The sequence below is a fragment of the Rhinopithecus roxellana genome, chromosome 16 (genome assembly GCF_007565055.1).
Source record: "Rhinopithecus roxellana isolate Shanxi Qingling chromosome 16, ASM756505v1, whole genome shotgun sequence".
In the NCBI taxonomy this organism is placed as follows: domain Eukaryota; kingdom Metazoa; phylum Chordata; class Mammalia; order Primates; family Cercopithecidae; genus Rhinopithecus; species Rhinopithecus roxellana.
In genome coordinates, this window is record NC_044564.1 from 13070819 (window position 1) to 13087795 (window position 16977).

The 16977-nt window shown below is 60.3% G+C and overlaps 1 protein-coding gene and 1 long non-coding RNA gene across 8 annotated transcripts in view; one reads left to right on the forward strand and one right to left on the reverse strand.

Moving 5' to 3' along the window:
• The window catches only part of RALGDS (ral guanine nucleotide dissociation stimulator), a 51505-nt gene that overhangs the window by 27682 nt on the left and 6846 nt on the right, over positions 1-16977 (forward strand). For 3 of the 7 annotated variants that reach the window (XM_010372813.2, XM_030919266.1, XM_010372810.2), the window contains exons 2-9: positions 8944-9054; positions 10917-11110; positions 11655-11750; positions 12528-12721; positions 13301-13719; positions 14409-14624; positions 14950-15053; positions 15677-15761. In XM_010372813.2, the coding sequence (XP_010371115.1) occupies positions 8944-9054; positions 10917-11110; positions 11655-11750; positions 12528-12721; positions 13301-13719; positions 14409-14624; positions 14950-15053; positions 15677-15761 (1419 nt within the window). Of the gene's footprint in view, positions 1-331; positions 546-8943; positions 9055-10916; positions 11111-11654; positions 11751-12527; positions 12722-13300; positions 13720-14408; positions 14625-14949; positions 15054-15676; positions 15762-16977 lie in introns of those variants that run through there. The other 4 variants (XM_030919267.1, XM_010372812.2, XM_010372809.2 and 1 more) reach the window with 3 other exon arrangements.
• Positions 11812-13793, reverse strand: LOC104669736. The gene is made up of 3 exons (XR_749029.2): positions 13666-13793; positions 12188-12319; positions 11812-11900 (listed from the first exon to the last, which is right to left on the reverse strand). It is a non-coding gene; the product is annotated as an uncharacterized LOC104669736 (long non-coding RNA).

Sequence of the window (16977 nt, forward strand, 5' to 3'; positions counted from 1 at the left end):
GGTCCTTTAGGGAGACCCAGCCAGCGCGCGCCCCTCGACCTCCCCGGCCCCGCCCTCTTTGTTCAGACCGCGCCCTTCCAGGCTCCCGGTCCCGCCCCGGGTCTGACCTCGGCGGGGGCGGGGCCGCGGACGCGCGCGCGCACGCGTCCCTGGGCCTCTCCGCTCCCCCACTCCCTGGCCCCGCCCTCTTCACCCCTCCGGCTCCGCCCCCAGCCTGACATCATCAGGGGCCGGGCCGCGGGCTCACAGCCGAGGCAAAGCCCAGCCGCGCGGGCCGCGCCGCCGCCCCCGCCGCGCGCCGGGCCGGCCCCGCGCCCGCGCTGCCCCGGGTCCCGCGGCCCGGCCCCCGCCGCGAGCCTTCCATGGTGCAGCGCATGTGGGCCGAGGCGGCAGGGCCTGCTGGCGGCGCCGAGCCGCTGTTTCCGGGCTCCCGGCGGAGCCGCAGCGTGTGGGACGCCGTGCGCCTGGAGGTGGGCGTCCCCGACAGCTGCCCGGTGGTGCTGCACAGCTTCACGCAGCTCGACCCCGACCTGCCGCGCCCGGAGGTGGGTGAGCTGGGGCGGTCGGGTGGGGGATGCGTCGGAGCCTGCCCACCCACGGCAGAGCTGGGCAGGCCGGGGCGAGCCCTGGACGGGGCCGGGAGATCTCAGCGGGCCGCCTCCCTCCTCCCTCCTCCGTAGGTGGGGGTCGGGGCCTTCTGCAGAAATCAGCCAGTAGGGTGGGCCAGGGGGCTGCCGCCCCGCCCCGTCCAACAGTAGGGACCACGGCTGGGATTTTGCTCCCCTCAATACCGTCCCAGGGCCTGCTGTCACCGAGCCCCCGCAACCCAGGTGGACCTTTTCCTGCGGCATTGTCACTGTTTACATCGGTGGCCTGTGCCTTATTTCACCCAGTTGCCCACCCAGGGCCTGCACCACGTCGGTAGCCTTTCCGATGCAGGTGTGGAACAAGTGGTCGCGAGGGCCGACTCCTAGAATCCTCAGAGGTGATGAGACCATAGGGGCCTTCCAGACAGACCCTACTTGGGGCAGATGTGGATCTGGTGACCAGGGACATCGGGGCTGCTCAGAGCGGGGCGGGTCTGGGGGGAGGGTCGGGGGATGAGGCGAAGCAGCAGGCCTCCAACACGTGGGACCAGATGTCCTGGTGGTAAGGGGAGGAGGGTGGCCCAGGCCCAGAGCAGGCGAGACTTGTTTCTGCTTAACTGGAAAGAGTGCCAGCACCCTGGATCTGTAAGCACTGGGTAGGATTCAGAGAAGGGAGTGGTGTACCTGTGATGGATGAATGGGAGGGTGACCAGGTGAGGGCTGGGGCTTGTTTCTCGTGTGCCCTGGGTCTCTGGGTGGTGCCATCTGCCTCCCACCTGACTGCACAGCAGAGGGGCTGGAATCCAGAGACGCCCCCTTTGCCCTGCTCTGCCTGGGCACAGGGTCTGCACAGAGGCCATCCCTGGATCAGGGGCTCAGGGCCCATCAGAGCTCTGGCCGGGCTGCAGCCTTCACAGTCAATCTCCTGAATCCCCCTGCTGCATCGTGTCGCCTTGGTGCATCTCCAGTCCCTTCGTGGCTTTAGACTGGCGTGTTGTGATTGCTGGTGATTGTTAGCCTGAGTCTCATTCCTCTTGGTGTCCTGGTACCTAGACAGGGCCTGGATGAGACTTGTTTCTCCGCCTGGTGTTGGGAAGAGCTCTTGGTGGGGGAACACCCCACGCCTGAGAGACCCTTTCCTCCTGAGCTTGGCAGATGGCCGGACCAGACGTGTTCCCTCAACCCTCATCTACCCAGCGCTCTGGTCCTCATTGGCGGCTGGAGAGGGACCCCTGGGAGGGTAGGGGTGGGAGTGGGAGGCTGACAGCAGCCCAGCACTCATCTGGCTTTCATTACCTCTGGCAGCAGCTCGGCCTTTGTGTGCTGGGAGGGTCTGGCGGAGCGCTCACATGGGCCATGCAGGTTCGCTCTCTCCGTCCTTGAGGAACCAAGGGAGGGGCAGAGCTGAGCCCCACCCCTGCCTGGGGTCTTGCCTTCCCTCTCTGGCCCTGGCCCTCCTCGCCCAGCCTCAGCTCTGAGATCCAGCCTGTGGCTGCTATTTAAAAATCAAAGGGGAAACTTCTGGCTGGGTCAGGAAAACCAGGATCCTGGCAGGAGAGGAGGCCACTGCCGGAAACTGAACACAATGACCATTTACCAAGGGCCCAAGGGAGGGGGCGGGGAAGTCCCTGTCCCTCCTGCCAGCACCCCCTATCCTGGGGCTGGTTTCCTGGTGGCTATGTCGCCTGCCAGAGCTGACGCTGCGCACTTGGTCCCTGTCCTCTGGAAACCACCAGACAGTTTCTGCCTTCCCCCACACCCGTTTCCCTACCTAGCTTCCACCCGGTGCTTCCCTCTGGGCTGCCAGATGTCCTCACATCTGGGCTTCCGCTTATCTCCTCTATTCTAAGCCAAGCCACCACCGACCCAGCTTGGCCTGCACAGTTCTTGCTTTCTGGAGGTGACCTGGTTGGTGCCACCATCTCTGGACAGGCTGTTGCTTTGGCCTGGCAAAAAGTGCAGGTTGTGGGCGACCCCCTCACTTCATCTGCCTTAGACCAACCCTACAGAGTAGGTACCAACACCACCTTCTAGGAAGCTAGGGGGTCAGAGAAGGGAAGTCTCTGACCTAAACCCCCGTGCAGCCAAGGGCGGCAGCCGGGATTTGAGCATGGGCTATGTTCTCTGTGGCACCCACTGTGTGCAGGAGCTGTCAGGAATCGGAGAACGCCCAGGCAGCCCAGATGCCCCGAGCAGTAGGGAAGCTTATGGCTCAGAGGAAGGCAAAAGTGCTTTGGGCCACAGGACGCTGGGGAGAGCTACCCGGAGGAAGCAAGCCCAGAACTGGACCCTGCAGGTTTAAAATGACAGCTAATAGGAGCCAGCAGGTTTTGGGGAGGTTCTGAGCTAAGTAATTTGCATCAACTCCTTTTGGGGTCAAGACTGGTAAGAGCCCATTTGACGGATAAAGTCACTGAGGCAACAGAGGCTAATTAGATTGTGCAGAGTGACCAAGCTGGTCAGTGGCAGGGGCAGGATTCTGACCCAAGGCCTGAGGGCAGTTGTAGGTGGGCTGGAGTGGAGAGGGCCTCTCTGTATTTACAGGGAGCATCGCCCTTCAGCCTCCCACGTCTTCCCACTGTTTGATCTCTTGATCACACTGTGTGCAGGTCTTTGGTTTAATCACCAGGGCTCATGAGCACTTTGACACTGAAGACCTGAGGCAAGGAGCCTGTCCCTGTGTAGCTGTGTGTCCCTGCGTGCGTGTGTGCAGACTGTGGTCTTCCAGGAGAGCTTTCTAGGTGACTCCGAAGGGGCAGCCCCCAGGACCCTCAGGTTCCCCTCTTGCTCTGCTCCTCGGGAGGGTCCCCCAGGAGAAGAGGGCAACCAGCCTGGCTGGTCCTGGGTCTTTGTTTCTTCTCCAGGTGGGGGATGCTCAGGCATGCTGGCCTGTTTCCCAGGAAGCTCAGGAATGGCCCTGGGAGATATTCAGCTGCTTGTTGGCAGGGCTGGGGTCTGATTCTTAACCTGGAAGTTGGGCATTGGCAGGCCCTGTCTGCGTTGCCGGTGAGAAAAAGAGCGGGGAGATTTGTCACTGGCCCTCTGCAGGCAGGCTCGGAAGGAGCCAGTGGAACGGTTTCAGGAAGCTGCGCCCAGGCAGTCAAGGACTGGTTTCCAGGGGCTGCCGGTTGGCCACCCAGGTGACTCCCATGGCATGGTACCACCCTGCTGTGGCCACCCAGTTCCAGGGTTGGACTTCCAGCCTTGCAGGCCCAGAATCGCTGTGTTCACAGATATGCAGCACCAGCAGAGCAATGGTCCCCATTTGATTGTCGAGGGGCAGACACTGAAGCCTGCAGCCTCATGCAGGACAAACTGAGCTTTGAGCAGACCCAGTTCTTCCAGTTCTGCACACATTGCCTGCCCACGGGCTGGGGAGGCAGGGGGATGACAGCCCAACGGTGGCTTGGCGGGCAGGGCAGGACACCTGCGTTGGAGGGTTTTGGCGTCTTCCTCCGTGGGGAAGCTTGCGTGCTTTGGGAGCCTCCCCTGTAGTCATTTCTGGAGACTTTTATCCATCTCAACCGAGAGGCAGGGAGCCTGGGCTCTGGAGAGAAGAGAACTATGCTGGGATGCCAGCTCAGTCCCCTGGCAGCTGTAGACGTGCTCCTGAGTCTCAGTTTCCTCATCTATGAAATGGACGTGATGCCAGGCCTCCTCTTAGGGCGAGCTCCCTCGAGTGAAACAGGAGGTCTGAGGAGTAGCCAGCACAGCACTTGGCACAGTGGATAGGTGGCAGCTGCCACAATGAGGTTTTCTGATTAGGTGCCAGGGGAGTGGCCTGAGCCTTCCAAGTGCCCTGGGCTCCTGGGGTGCATCACCTGGCACCTTCAGCATGGCACTTCCCTAGCCTGGTGTCTTGCAGGCCTTTTGCCCAGGGCACGTCCACAAACCTCTTGGAGATGCAGGTGCTGGAAAGCTGGCCCTGCCACACTCCCCTGCGAACTTGCTGTGTGACCTGAGGAAATCCCTCCTGTCTCTGGCCCCTCCTCCACATCTGTGCCACAAGGAGTTGGACTCTGCTCCAAGCTTGAGACTGTGGCAGAGGCAGCGCCAGGCCTGGGTGGGTCCCAACAGGCCAGGGTTCAAATCCACGTTCTGGCTGCCACTTCCTGGCTCCCGATCTGGGCGAGTTCCTGCCGGGCTGTTTCCTTATCCATCAGGCAGGGCGTTAGGAGGGTTAAACATGATGGGTGTCCAAAGGGCCTTGCACCCAGGAAGTGCCTGCACGTGCTGGGCACTGTGACTGGTTAAAGTTGGGGCTGGACCTTCAGCTGGCCCTGCCCTGCATCCCCTTGGGACCAGCCCACCTTCCTCCTCAGCTGCCACCAGCCATGCCCCTCCTGGGCCTGGCCCTGTGTTCGCCTGACTGTCAGGGGCTGAGTGTGGACAGGGACCCTGGATGCCCGAGGCTTGTGACTGACCTGGAGGTCTGGGTCTCCCTTCTCCTGCTTGAGGCACGATTTTCCCGTCAGTGAGTAGCACGGCACAGACCGGCAGGGAGGGTTTCTGGAGAGATGGGCCGGCCTTTGTGGGGCTCAGCACAGGCTGGTTCCCAGCCTCCACTTTCCGAGGCCAGGGAGCATCCTGGTGGGCAGGCACCTCGTGTCGTCCCGGTCTGAGACCACCTCTGTGGGTTGCCATGCCCAGGATCAGGAAGGAATGTGGCCCACCAACACCCAGGGCTGGCCTCCTGTCATCCTGGGGCCTTGTCCATGCCCTGGGGATCAGGGTTGGGTCCACCCACCCGGAGCTGGAGGGCAGGCCCGAGGGCAGGAGGGTCACGGACACACTGTCCTTGCATTCCACCTCCCTTGGTGGGGCTCGTGGTCTGAGCTCATGACTTGAGAAGTCCTGGGCTCTCACCTCAGCCAGCACACGCCCCACCGGCTCCCCTCCTCGGGCCTGGGTCCCCACCTCTGTAGGACGGAGAGGGTGCACAGCAGCATGGGCCCCTCACTGTCCCGGGAGTCTGGGCTCTGTAGAGAGTGAGCAGCCTTGTCTGATGCGTTTCACGTTTGGCTTCTGTATGGGAGCGAAAAGCTCAAGTCAGAAAGCTGCTCCCACCCACTGGGTTTCAGGGTGACTCAGCCTCTCTTTACAGTGCCCCTCAGCTAGGTCCCCAAGCCTTAGGCAGGCCTCAGACAAGTTTCCCTCAGGTTTTTACCGCCCAGCGTCCATCGCCGGCCCCGTGGAGGATGTGGTATCAGGTGTCATCCGGTACCATGCCGCTGTCAGGTCCCAGTGCCAGTCACCAGAGGGCTCATGCTGGGAGGAGGTGCCATTGGCCTGGGCGGGGAGATGGCAGGACTATGGCAGGCCCCGTGGGGCTCCTCAAGACCCTCACTATTCTACCCAGAGGGAATCTGGGTTTGGCCTGTGGCTTCCTCCCTCTGTCAGCCAGGGACATGGCATCCTGCTGGCCTGTCACTCTGAGAAGGCTGATCAGGTGACACGCTCAACCAGACGCCACCAGGCCCTGTTTCCCCTCCTCATCTTCAGGGCTCTGGGCTGTGTCCCTGGGGACACTGGGGTGTGGGGGCCCCTGCTCACCAGGGACCCCATGCCACCCTCACTGCACTGACCCAAATGTTAGAAGACCGGGCAGTGTGTTTACGGGCACAGCTGCTGACTGGGTCCCAGAGCCCGGGGACATCACATCTGCTGGGGGTGGGACAGGAGTGTCCCCTGAGTACACAGCCAAGCATGTGGTGTTCTTTTCTCCTAGCAGTCAGCTCATAGCGGCTGCCTGGGCGCCTGCCCTCGGGGAGAAGCATTTTGTCTGCATCAGCTGTTCACTAGGCTGCTTCTGCTCCTCCGCCTCTGAGCTCCCAGCCCTGCCAGAGTGCCCTGGGGCCCAAGCGCTCCCCAGATGGGGTGTCCGCTAACAGAGTGACCTAAGGTGGCCTGTGGGTGTCGGAACCCTACCTTTCTTGCTCCAGAGGGTCCCGGGGCAGCCGCCAGGGCTGTTGGCTTGCTTTCTCTGTCCTGTGAGGGGGGCTTAGCCCAAGGGGTAGAGGCCCTACTCTGCCACTTTGTTCCCAGACCCCAGGGCAGCTTGCTCTGGAGCCTGCACCTCCACCATCTGAGCAGGTGGTTTAAACGGCCCCTGTGCTCCACGTAGCTCTATGGTCGGTTCCATGCCCGCTGCTGCTGTGACGGGAAGGGACCAGAGAAGACAGACCTAGCTCCGCGAGGGCTAGAACGTCTCCCCGACCATGTGAGAGGGTGGCAACTCCCTCATCCCAAGCGTGTGTGGCTCTCAGCATCGGGCCTGCATCCCTCCCCACCACCCGGCCGGCAGAAGAGGGCCCCCGGGGGGTGGGGGAAGGGTGCAGGGATCATATGACACCAGGCAGGGCTGGGCCAGCTGCTGGCCCGCCAGCTCATGGAGGAGCCACTATCTAGACCTGCTCAGGGATGGCTGAGGCCACCTGACTTCAGCCCCTCCTGGGGACTGGTCTGCCTGGGGACACCTCTGTCCGGCAGGCACTGATGGTGCTCAGCCAGGACCTGGGTGCTGTGCCGGGCTCCCCCGGGGTTAATGTTTAGTCCCCTGTGGCGGGCTTGTCCTGCACGAGACCTCAGAGCCACTGCCGGTGACTTGGGCACTCAGGATACTGTCTGCCTTCCGGCTGGTCCAGATGTGGCTAAAATCTCTGGGGGAGAGAGAGACTCCCAGCTGAGCCAACAGCCTTCACAGGAGGCAGTCTGGGACCCCTGAGGAGGCCAGGGTGGTTGGGGGCCCTGGTCACTGTAATCTCTAATGCTTTTCTTTTCAAAGGAACGATTTTCTGGGCAGGGGACAGACGTGTGAGTCAAGAAAGGGGGTGAGCGTATGTCTCTGTTTTCCTGTCAGTGGAAGGGCCGGACCTCCCCTGGCGGGACTGTTTGTGGGCCGTGGGTGTGAGTGTGCCTGTGGGTTCCCTGCTAACTTCCAAGAAATGGGGCTGGCTCTCTGTCCAGAGGCGGTGGCGGTCAGGAGCCCAGCGTGGTGCCCACAGCTTTCCTGTTGTATAAAGCCCAGAGTGGGAGGGCGACCTCGGGTCAGAGGAAGTGGACTTCCAGGATGGCTCCTGGGCCTCCCAGGGCCGGGCCTCCGAGGGTGCACAGGAGGCAGGAGGCCGGGGTCCCGTCCACAGCATGCTGGACAGTCTGCCTGACTCCTGCCGGGGTTGAGGGAAGGGCCCGAGTCAGCACTGTCCACCAGGCCTTCGCTGAGCTCCACTCCCACCTGGGTTGGGGCATTGACTGTGCGGTTAATGACCCTGGGCCAGGCCAGTACTTCCCCCTCCTTCCTAACCTCTGAGGTTGGTGTCCTTACCCCACCCCCGACCCCGGCTCCTCTACCTGCTGCAAGCTCATTCCATCCCTGGACAGAGCAAGTGGCAGAGGGGGCTGTGAGGCAGGGGGTAATGGTGGCTAAGTGACCTAGGCCAGCCTGCCAGGTGCGGGGAGTCTGTCTCCTAAGACAAGGGCCTTTCCTTACTGCCTCGAGCCAGATGCCCCCTTCCTGTTCCAGCCCAGGCCTGTGGTTTAGGGCTCTGTGGAACCCCAGCATCTGCCTGGATACTGGCACCGTCACCTCTCACGCCCGTCCCCTCACGTGATGACGGTCAGGGAACTGGGAAATCCCATTGCCCAAGCAGGCACGAGGGCATGAATGAGCAGAGGGGAAGGAAGTGGCTGGGATGTGGCCGTCGGGGGTGCCCCACACCTGCCCAGATCCGGGCTGCCGGCACCTCAGAGCTGGCCCTGGAGGAGCTGCCCACTCCTGCTGGGTCAGCCAGGGCCCGCCAGGCTGGGCAGAAGGAGGGGTGAATGTGAGGACGCCCATGGGCCTCTGGCCCTGGGGAGGTGGGGGGGACCTTCTCTTGGGGCATAGCCGCCTGGATGCAGTCAGCCGTGTCAGAGCCCTGGGATCCCTGCCTCACCGCTTACCTGAGGCAGCGTGACCTTGGACCAGTTGTTCCTCTCTCAGCCTCTATTTACCCATCTGTGAAATGGCTAAATAACAGTCCCCACTGTGGAGAGGGCTGACTTGAGGGTGGGTCCATCCTGGGCAGGAACAGGAGCCAGTTACTAGGGGATCGGAAGCCTGGTGAACCCATCATGACCATGTCCCAGGTCATGGCTAGCCAGGTTGGGGAAGTGGAATGCCAGGACAGTGGCCCTCTGTGCCGTTGTTAAACCCAGGCCCTCGAGCTGTGATCTCATTCCACCCCGGGCTATAGGTCTGTGCAGCCACCAGTCTGTGCCCTGTCTGGGGAACAGGTTGCACAGGTCCATCCCCTGCACAGTGTCCAGGCAGGCCCCTGACGTCCCCACGCCCGGCTGCTGGGCGTTCTCTTCACAGAGCTCCACGCAGGAGATCGGTGAGGAGCTGATCAACGGAGTCATCTACTCCATCTCCCTGCGCAAGGTGCAGCTGCACCACGGAGCCAACAAGGGCCAGCGCTGGCTCGGGGTGAGTGCGCTCTGGGTCTCCACTAGGAGGCGCAGCTGGGGATCCCTCCCAGGGCTTTGCTCCTTGAGGGCCCCACAGTTCTGATCCCAAAGGAAACGGCCCTCACTCCCTTCCCGACCCCCACTGTCCAGCCCAGGCTTGATCAGGTTTTCTGCAGCAAGTTTTCATGTTTGACCTCCCTTTTCCAGGTGTGCAGCCATCAGCCTCGCCATCCTCCATGCCTCCTCCCAGACGTGCACACCGTCTGGAGTAGTAGGACTGTCTTCACCCAAGAAGAACAGGGTTTCAGGCTGTTAGGTCTCTGCAAATTGCCGTCTCCCAGAACACATCCCTGGGGTTCCTCCAGGTTGAGAGCCAGTGCCTGACTCAGCTGCGTAATATTCTAGAAGGGAGGCTGGGGCCACTGCCGCCGTTCAGCTCCTCATGGCGGTGGGGCCACTTCGACAGTGCTGCAGGAGCCAGGCGCAGTGGCTCATGCCTGTAATCTCAGCATTTTGGGAGGCCGAGGCAGGAGGATCACCTAAGGTCAGGAGTTCGAGACCAGCCTGGCCCACCATGGTGAAACCCCCATCTCTACTAAAAATACAAAAATTAGCCAGGCATGGTGGTGTGCGCCTATAATCCCAGCTACTTGGGAGACTGAGACATGAGAATTGCTTGAGCCCAGGAGGCTGAGGTTGCAGTGAGCTGAGATCACGCCACTGTGCTCTAGCCTGGGTGACTGTCTCAAAGCAAAACGAATCAGTGCCACAAGGAAGATGCTGTGTGTCCTAACGGACCAGTCCTTCCCAGCTCCTGGGTAAGCCTCTGTTTCCTCATCTCTAGAATGGGGATACCTTTTGTTGTTGTTGTTGAGATAGAATCTCATTCTGTCGCCCAGGCTGGAGTGCAGTGGCGCGATCTCAGCTCACTGCAAGCTCCTCCTCCCAGGTTCACGCCATTCTCCCGCCTCAGCCTCCCAAGTAGCTGGGACTACAGGCGCCCGCCACCTCGCCCGGCTAATTTTTTGTATTTTTAGTAGAGACGGGGTTTCACCGTGTTAGCCAGGGTGGTCTTGATCTCCCGCCCTCGTGATCTGCCCGCCTCGGTCTCCCAAAGTGCTGGGATTACAGGCGTGAGCCACTGCGCCAGGCCTAGAATGGGGATGTTTTGTTAGAACTCTTAGGTGACGCTCTTCCCACAGGGCAGCTACCATTACTCAGTTAACAACTGACTGACCTGAAGGTGTTAATATTTAAATCATTCCTGCACCTCAAATTCTCCTTTAAATTTTTTTCACTCTTTTAGAGACAGGGTCTCACTCTGTCACCCAGGCAGTGGTATGATCATAGCTCACAGCAGCCTTGACCTCCTGGGCTCAAGCGATCCTCCCCCCTCAGCTCCCCAGGTAGCTGGGACTACAGGCATGCGCCACCACACCTGGCTAATTTTGTATTTTTTGTAGAGATGGAGTTTTGCCTTGTTGCCCAGGCTGGTCTCAAACTCCTGGACTCAAGTGATTTGCCCACCTCAGCCTCCCAAAATGCTGGGACGACAGGTGTAAGCCACCATGCCTGGCCCTGGCTAATTTTTAAGTTTTGTAAACAATTTTTTGTAGAGATGGGATTTCACTTTGTTGCCCAGGCTGGTCTCGAACTCCTGGCTTCAAGCGATGCTCCCACCTTGGCCTCTCAAAGTGCTGGAATTACTGGTGTGAGCCACCACACCTGGCCTGAAATTCTACTTTTAAAGCTGATAACCTTTTTCTGCTAGAGACATTCAGTCCTGCCTCTTGCCACAAGCCACTGAGGGCTCGGGGTTCCATCTGAGCTCCAGGAGATTCATGTGCTGCCACTGACTGTCCTTCCTCTGTCCCACCCCAGTATGAGAATGAGTCGGCCCTGAACCTTTATGAGACTTGCAAGGTGCGGACCGTGAAGGCTGGCACGCTGGAGAAGCTGGTGGAGCACCTGGTGCCCGCCTTCCAGGGCAGCGACCTCTCCTACGTCACCATCTTCCTGTGTACCTACAGAGCCTTCACCACCACCCAACAGGTCCTGGACCTGCTGTTTAAAAGGTGAGCACGCACCCTTCACAGCATCGGGTGCACAGGGCCCCTCACCCCCGCCTGGCTGTGGGTCTTGACAATGCTGGTTCACTTCTCTGAGCCTCGCTTTTCTCGTACGAAAGAAAAACTGGGTGCTAAGAGGACCTCATGGGGTTATTGTCAGGCCTGGGCGGGATGAGGGGTGGAAAGTGCTCCCCCACCACCTGGCCCTAGGGAATGGGCTGCGGTGCTCATATTTATGACTTTCCTGTCCCCCATGGGGAAGCTCTCTGCCCCAAGCCTCACTTCTATGTGGCCTTGGACAAAGCAGTTTTCCCACTTGTCAAGGACATTCCAGATTGTACCCGGGAGCTGGTGGAGGGGGTCCAAGGGGCGCTCAGCTGGTTGGGGCTCATTCATTGAACAAATGTATATGAAGCACCTACTGTGTGCTGGCCCTTTTCTAGGCGTTTAATATAATTTGATGAAAAAAAGCAAAAAAAAAAAAAAAAACCCTGCCCTCCTGGGCCTCCGTTCTAGTCGGAGAGTCAGTAACACAAGACGTCGTAAGCAGGTACGGTAGATGTGACGCCCTCACGGCCTCCTCTAGATACGGCTGCGTCCTTCCCTATTCCGACGAGGATGGCGGACCCCAGGACCAACTTAAAAAGTGAGTGAGCTTTGAGCCAAGAGGAAGGGACCCTGTCTCCTGCAAACAGTGGGAGAGTACATGGGGCTGGGGCTGGCGCCGGCTGCGCAGAACCGTGGCTCCCACACCTCTTGCGGTTCCTGCTGGAGGGCTGGGGTCTGGGGGCTTTGCCTGCAGGAGGAAATAAGAGCAAGAGCTGTGGAGGGGTCCTGGGGTGGCCAGGGCTCAGAGCAGCCGCCGGGGGGAACCCATCCCACCATAGCTTCATCCCAGCTGGGTGTGGCTCAGTGTGCCCTGATCTAGGGGCCCAGGGCAGGAGGTGGGATGAGCCTCTGCTCTCACATCACCTCGCCCCTCAATAATGAGTGCTTAGGGGGCAGGCTGCACCCCACTCTTTAGGAGAAGGGGATCAGTGGGGAGATGAGACCCACACAGCTCTCAGAGAGAAGGCAGCTCACCAGCACCAAGCTACAAGTTGAGGAGGCGCCAGGGACCTGCGGATGCCAGGCAGGAGGACAGATCCCTCGTGGAGTTTATGGTCCAGCGAGGAGAGGGGCCGGGAGACGTGCAGAGGCATGGGCGGGGCTTCCCTGGACGAGGGGAGAGGTGGTCCCCATGTCCAGGGGGCTCCTTGGTTCTTTGGACAGCCACGGGGGCTGAGGCTTGGGCTGGGGCGGATGGCCTCCGGATGGACAGGGGCCAGCACAGGACCCCAGCCTAGCTCAGGGGAGCTATGGGAGGGCCATGGGGAAGGGGAGCCCGGGCCTCTGACTCCGATGCCCACCCACCTGTCCCCAGTGCCATCTCCTCCATCCTGGGCACCTGGCTGGACCAGTACTCGGAGGATTTCTGTCAACCCCCGGACTTTCCCTGCCTCAAGCAGCTGGTGGCCTACGTGCAACTCAACATGCCAGGCTCAGACCTGGAGCGCCGTGCCCACCTTCTCCTGGCCCAGCTGGAGCACTCGGAACCCATTGAGGCAGAGCCTGAGGGTGAGGAGGACTGGGGTGGGTGCCAGAGGTTGAATGAGGAGGGGTCAGTGCTGGGCCACACGAGGAGGCGGCTCCAGGGTCTGGTGCTGGGCCAGGGGCATAGATGTGACTCAGACCACACAGGCAGGGACCACAGGTGGGAGGGCAGCCTGGTGTAGGTTTTGTGGGTTCGAGGGGAGCAGCTGCTCTGGAAGCCGGGGCTGTTCTTTGAAAAGGCACAGGAAGGCCGAGCGCGGTGGCTCAAGCCTGTAATCCCAGCACTTTGGGAGGCCGAGATGGGCGGATCACGAGGTCAGGAGATCGAGACCATCCTGGCTAACATGGTGAAACCTTGTCTCTACTAAAAATACAAAAACCTAGCCGGGCGAGGTGGTGGGCGCCTGTAGTCCCAGCTACTCCGGAGGCTGAGGCAGGAGAATGGCATAAACCCGGGAGGCGGAGCTTGCAGTGAGCTGAGATCCGGCCACTGCACTCCAGCCCGGGCGACAGAGCAAGACTCCGTCTCAAAAAAAAAAAAAAAAAAGAAAAGAAAAGGCACAGGAAGGGCTGGCATGTTTTTGAACTTTTTTCCTTTTACAGCTCTGTCACCAGTGCCAGCTGTAAAACCAACTCCAGAGCTAGAGCTAGCTCTAACACCAGCTCGAGCACCCAGCCCACTGCCAGTGCCAGCCCCAGCTCCAACACCAGCTTCAGGTTCAGAGCTAGAGGTTGCTCCACCGCCAGCTCCGAAGCTCCAGCAGGCTCCAGAGCCAGCTGTGGAACTAGAACCAGCTCCAGCGCCAGCTCCAGAACTAGAGCCAGCTCCAGTACCACCTCCAGAACAGGATCCAGCTCCCTCCCAAACTCTAGAGCTGGAGCCAGCTCCAGTGCCAGTGCCATCATTAGAGCCTTCCTGGCCTTCACCTGTGGTTGCAGAAAACGGGCTGAGTGAGGAGAAGCCTCACCTCTTGGTGTTCCCTCCCGACTTGGTAGCAGAGCAGTTTACACTGATGGATGCGGTGAGCGGCTCAGCTTGGCAGGGCAGGGGTGGGCCTGCCTTCTGGCATCTGCTGGTCCAGAGCTGATGTTCTGGTCAAATCCCAGCTCTACCATTACACACCAAGTAACCAGGGCCAGTTTCCCTCCAGACGGTAGAGATGGGGTCACCCCTGTCCTCCAGAGTGACTGTTCAAATTCCAGATGGAACAGACGGGAAGCTCAGCAGGCCTGGCCTGTGGGAGTGGAGGGTGCTCACCAGGGCGCACCCATGGGTCACCCCCATCTGTTTAGGAGGCGCACCAGCCTCAGCACTTATTAGGCATTTGGTGTGTCCTGGAGCCCATGGCAGAGACTGGACAAAGTCCCTCGTTGTAGCGCCCACAGCAGATGTGCGTCTGGATGGGGAGCAGACTGAGGCGTGCCAGGGGGATGGCGGGGGTTGGGGGGTGGGCAAGCAGTGCCCTTTGGTCCATGCAGGTGCGAGCCGCCTGCCGGCACTGGGGCTTGGCGAGGATGCGCGAGGCAGTGCTCCTGTTGTTCCCACCAGCATTTTGTCCTGGGTCACTTGTGTGCTAGGCACCCTGCATGGACATGGGATAAAATCCAGAGACCCCCCCCCCCCCCCAAGGCTCAAGCTACATCCTCAGCTTCCCCAGCGCCAGCCCAGACTGCTGGGGCAGGGCCAGGTGACACTTCCCCTCCTCCCCAGGAGCTGTTCAAGAAGGTGGTGCCCTACCACTGCCTGGGCTCTATCTGGTCGCAGCGGGACAAGAAGGGCAAGGAGCACCTGGCACCCACCATCCGCGCCACTGTCACCCAGTTCAACAGCGTGGCCAACTGCGTCATCACCACCTGCCTCGGGGACCGAAGCACAAAAGCCCCAGACCGGGCCAGGGTGGTGGAGCACTGGATCGAGGTGGCCAGGGTACGCCACAGGAGGGGCCTGGGCCCCCTCTTTGCCTTCATCTGTTCTCGGGTTGTGGTCTGCAGTCCAAGCCCCTGTACAGGCCCCAGTCCACTTTTCCCAGGGGCACACTTTCCTTGACACTCCCAGCCCACTGCCTGGATGCTCACGTCCTCCTGTTTCTTTAGGTTAAAATTCTCCTGTCACCCCTGGGTCGCAGGTGTGCCCTCTGGGGACTCCCTGAGCGTCTGTCTCATTAGGAGGGAAGGGGAGGCTAAGGGGGACTGAGGCCAGGCAAGCTGGGAGCCCCAGCCCCACCTCACGCCTCCCGCTCTTCCCGCCCCAGGAGTGCCGGATCCTCAAGAACTTCTCGTCACTGTATGCCATCCTCTCTGCCCTGCAGAGCAACTCCATCCACCGGCTGAAGAAGACGTGGGAAGACGTTTCCAGGTGGGCATGCCTCTGTAGGAGCTCCTGCTGCACCGGGGATCTCCCACAGGGCTGGCATTGCCCCTTTAGTGAGCCCATGGGAGGCCACAAACCCTGAGCACAGGGATCCTCCACTGACCTGAGCCGGCAGCTCTGCCTCAGAGCTTGGCTTCCTAAGCTGTCAGATGGTGGGTTGAGCCACATCAGAGATTTTCAGGTATTCGTGTTGTGGCCACAGAACCCTTATGCTATTGAAATCAAAACCTTTGTGCCAGGCGCAGTGGCTAACGCCTGTAATCCCAGCTACTCGGAAGGCTGAGGCCAGGAGAATCTCTTGAACCCAGGAAATGGAGGTTGCAATGAGTTGAGATCGGACCACTGCACTCCAGCCTGGGTGGCTGAAACTGTCTCCAAAAAAAGAAAAAAAAAACCGTTTGGCAATAGCTGCTCACTAGAAACGGGAACAGGGGGTCCTGTTGCACCAACACGAAGGCCCCCTCCCCAGACCTGCAGAGCGTTGGTGCTCTGCGGAACCCTGTGTGCTGCGTTCAGGCAGTCTGGGGTCTTTCAGCTGTAAAATAAAATGGATTTGCACTCACACCCCTCCCCGCCATTGCTTTTTCTTTCCTTTGCCCTTCTGACAGGGACAGTTTTCGGATCTTTCAGAAGCTGTCGGAGATCTTCTCAGATGAGAACAACTACTCATTGAGCCGGGAGCTGCTCATCAAGGTGGAGTAGCGGCAGGCAGGCAGGCAGAGGCAGGGAGGCAGGGACTGAGGCAGAGAGGCAGAGGCTGGGACTGGGGCAGTGGGTGGTGGCATTCGCTTCTTGCTGGCAAAGTTCCTTTCCCGTGTGCACCAAGAGGGAAGAGGGATCTGCTTGGCCCCTGGGCGTTTGAGGGACAGGGCCCCGGTTAATCGGACACAGTAAGGGTGACAGTGGAGGTTCCAGGAGTAGATGAGTGTCAGGACCAGCAGGTCTCTGGCTTCCTCGCTGGTCCCTCCTGCTGGGTGGGAAGGGGATGCAGCTCCTGCCCCCACACCGGCCCAGTCTGTCCCCAGGAGGCCAGGCTCCTCTGTCTGTTCTGCACACCCAAGGAGAGGGCAGCCTGCCTACCCCAGGGACAGGAGCTGTAGGGGATACCAAGGGCCAGGTGACTGGACCTGGCAGGTAGATTTGGAGGCCCTGTGTGGCTTCCCCACCCTACCCTGAGAAGAGACACTGACCAGAGAACCCTGTAGAATTCTTCTCATGGTACCCCGTTAGCCATGGCAGAGACCCCAGATGACTGAGGAGAACTTTCAGGGACTAATGGATTCAGGCCTCAGATGGAGTCAAGTGTCACTGCCTGGTGCCCCTGGCGTTCCTGGTCAGTGAAATGACATCTAGGGCCCCCCTCCTGCGTGGACAAACGCAGAGTTCCCTACAGGGGAGTATCACAGGGGGTTCTGGAACACCTGTCCCGCTCCCTCCGTGGCACAGCTCTGCTGGGGGCCCCAGCATGCACGAGAAGCCCAGAGGATGGTATCCTGATCAGTGGCCAAACGGGTAAAGGCAGATGGGGCAGAGCCTCTGGCTAGGACAGACAAGCCTGTTCCAAGTCCCTGGGGGGCCCTGGGCAAGTCACTGCCCACCTCAGGGCCACAGTTTCCTCATCTGGAAAACGGAGGAATGCCAGCCCTGGGGTACTGATCTCACGGAAGGTTCAAGGGAGAAAAGGAGTGTTCAGCCAAAACAGGACTGTAGCGCATAGTCTCTGAGGCCCTGCAAGGTAGGCAGAGTTTTTTTTTAAGAGGAGTTTCGCTATGTCACCCAGGCTGGAGTGCAATGGCGCGATCTCGGCTCACTGCAATCCCTGCCTCCTGGGTTCAAGGGATTCTCCTGCCTCAGCTTCCCAAGTAGCTGGGATTACAGGTGTGCACCACCATGCCCAGCTAATATTTGT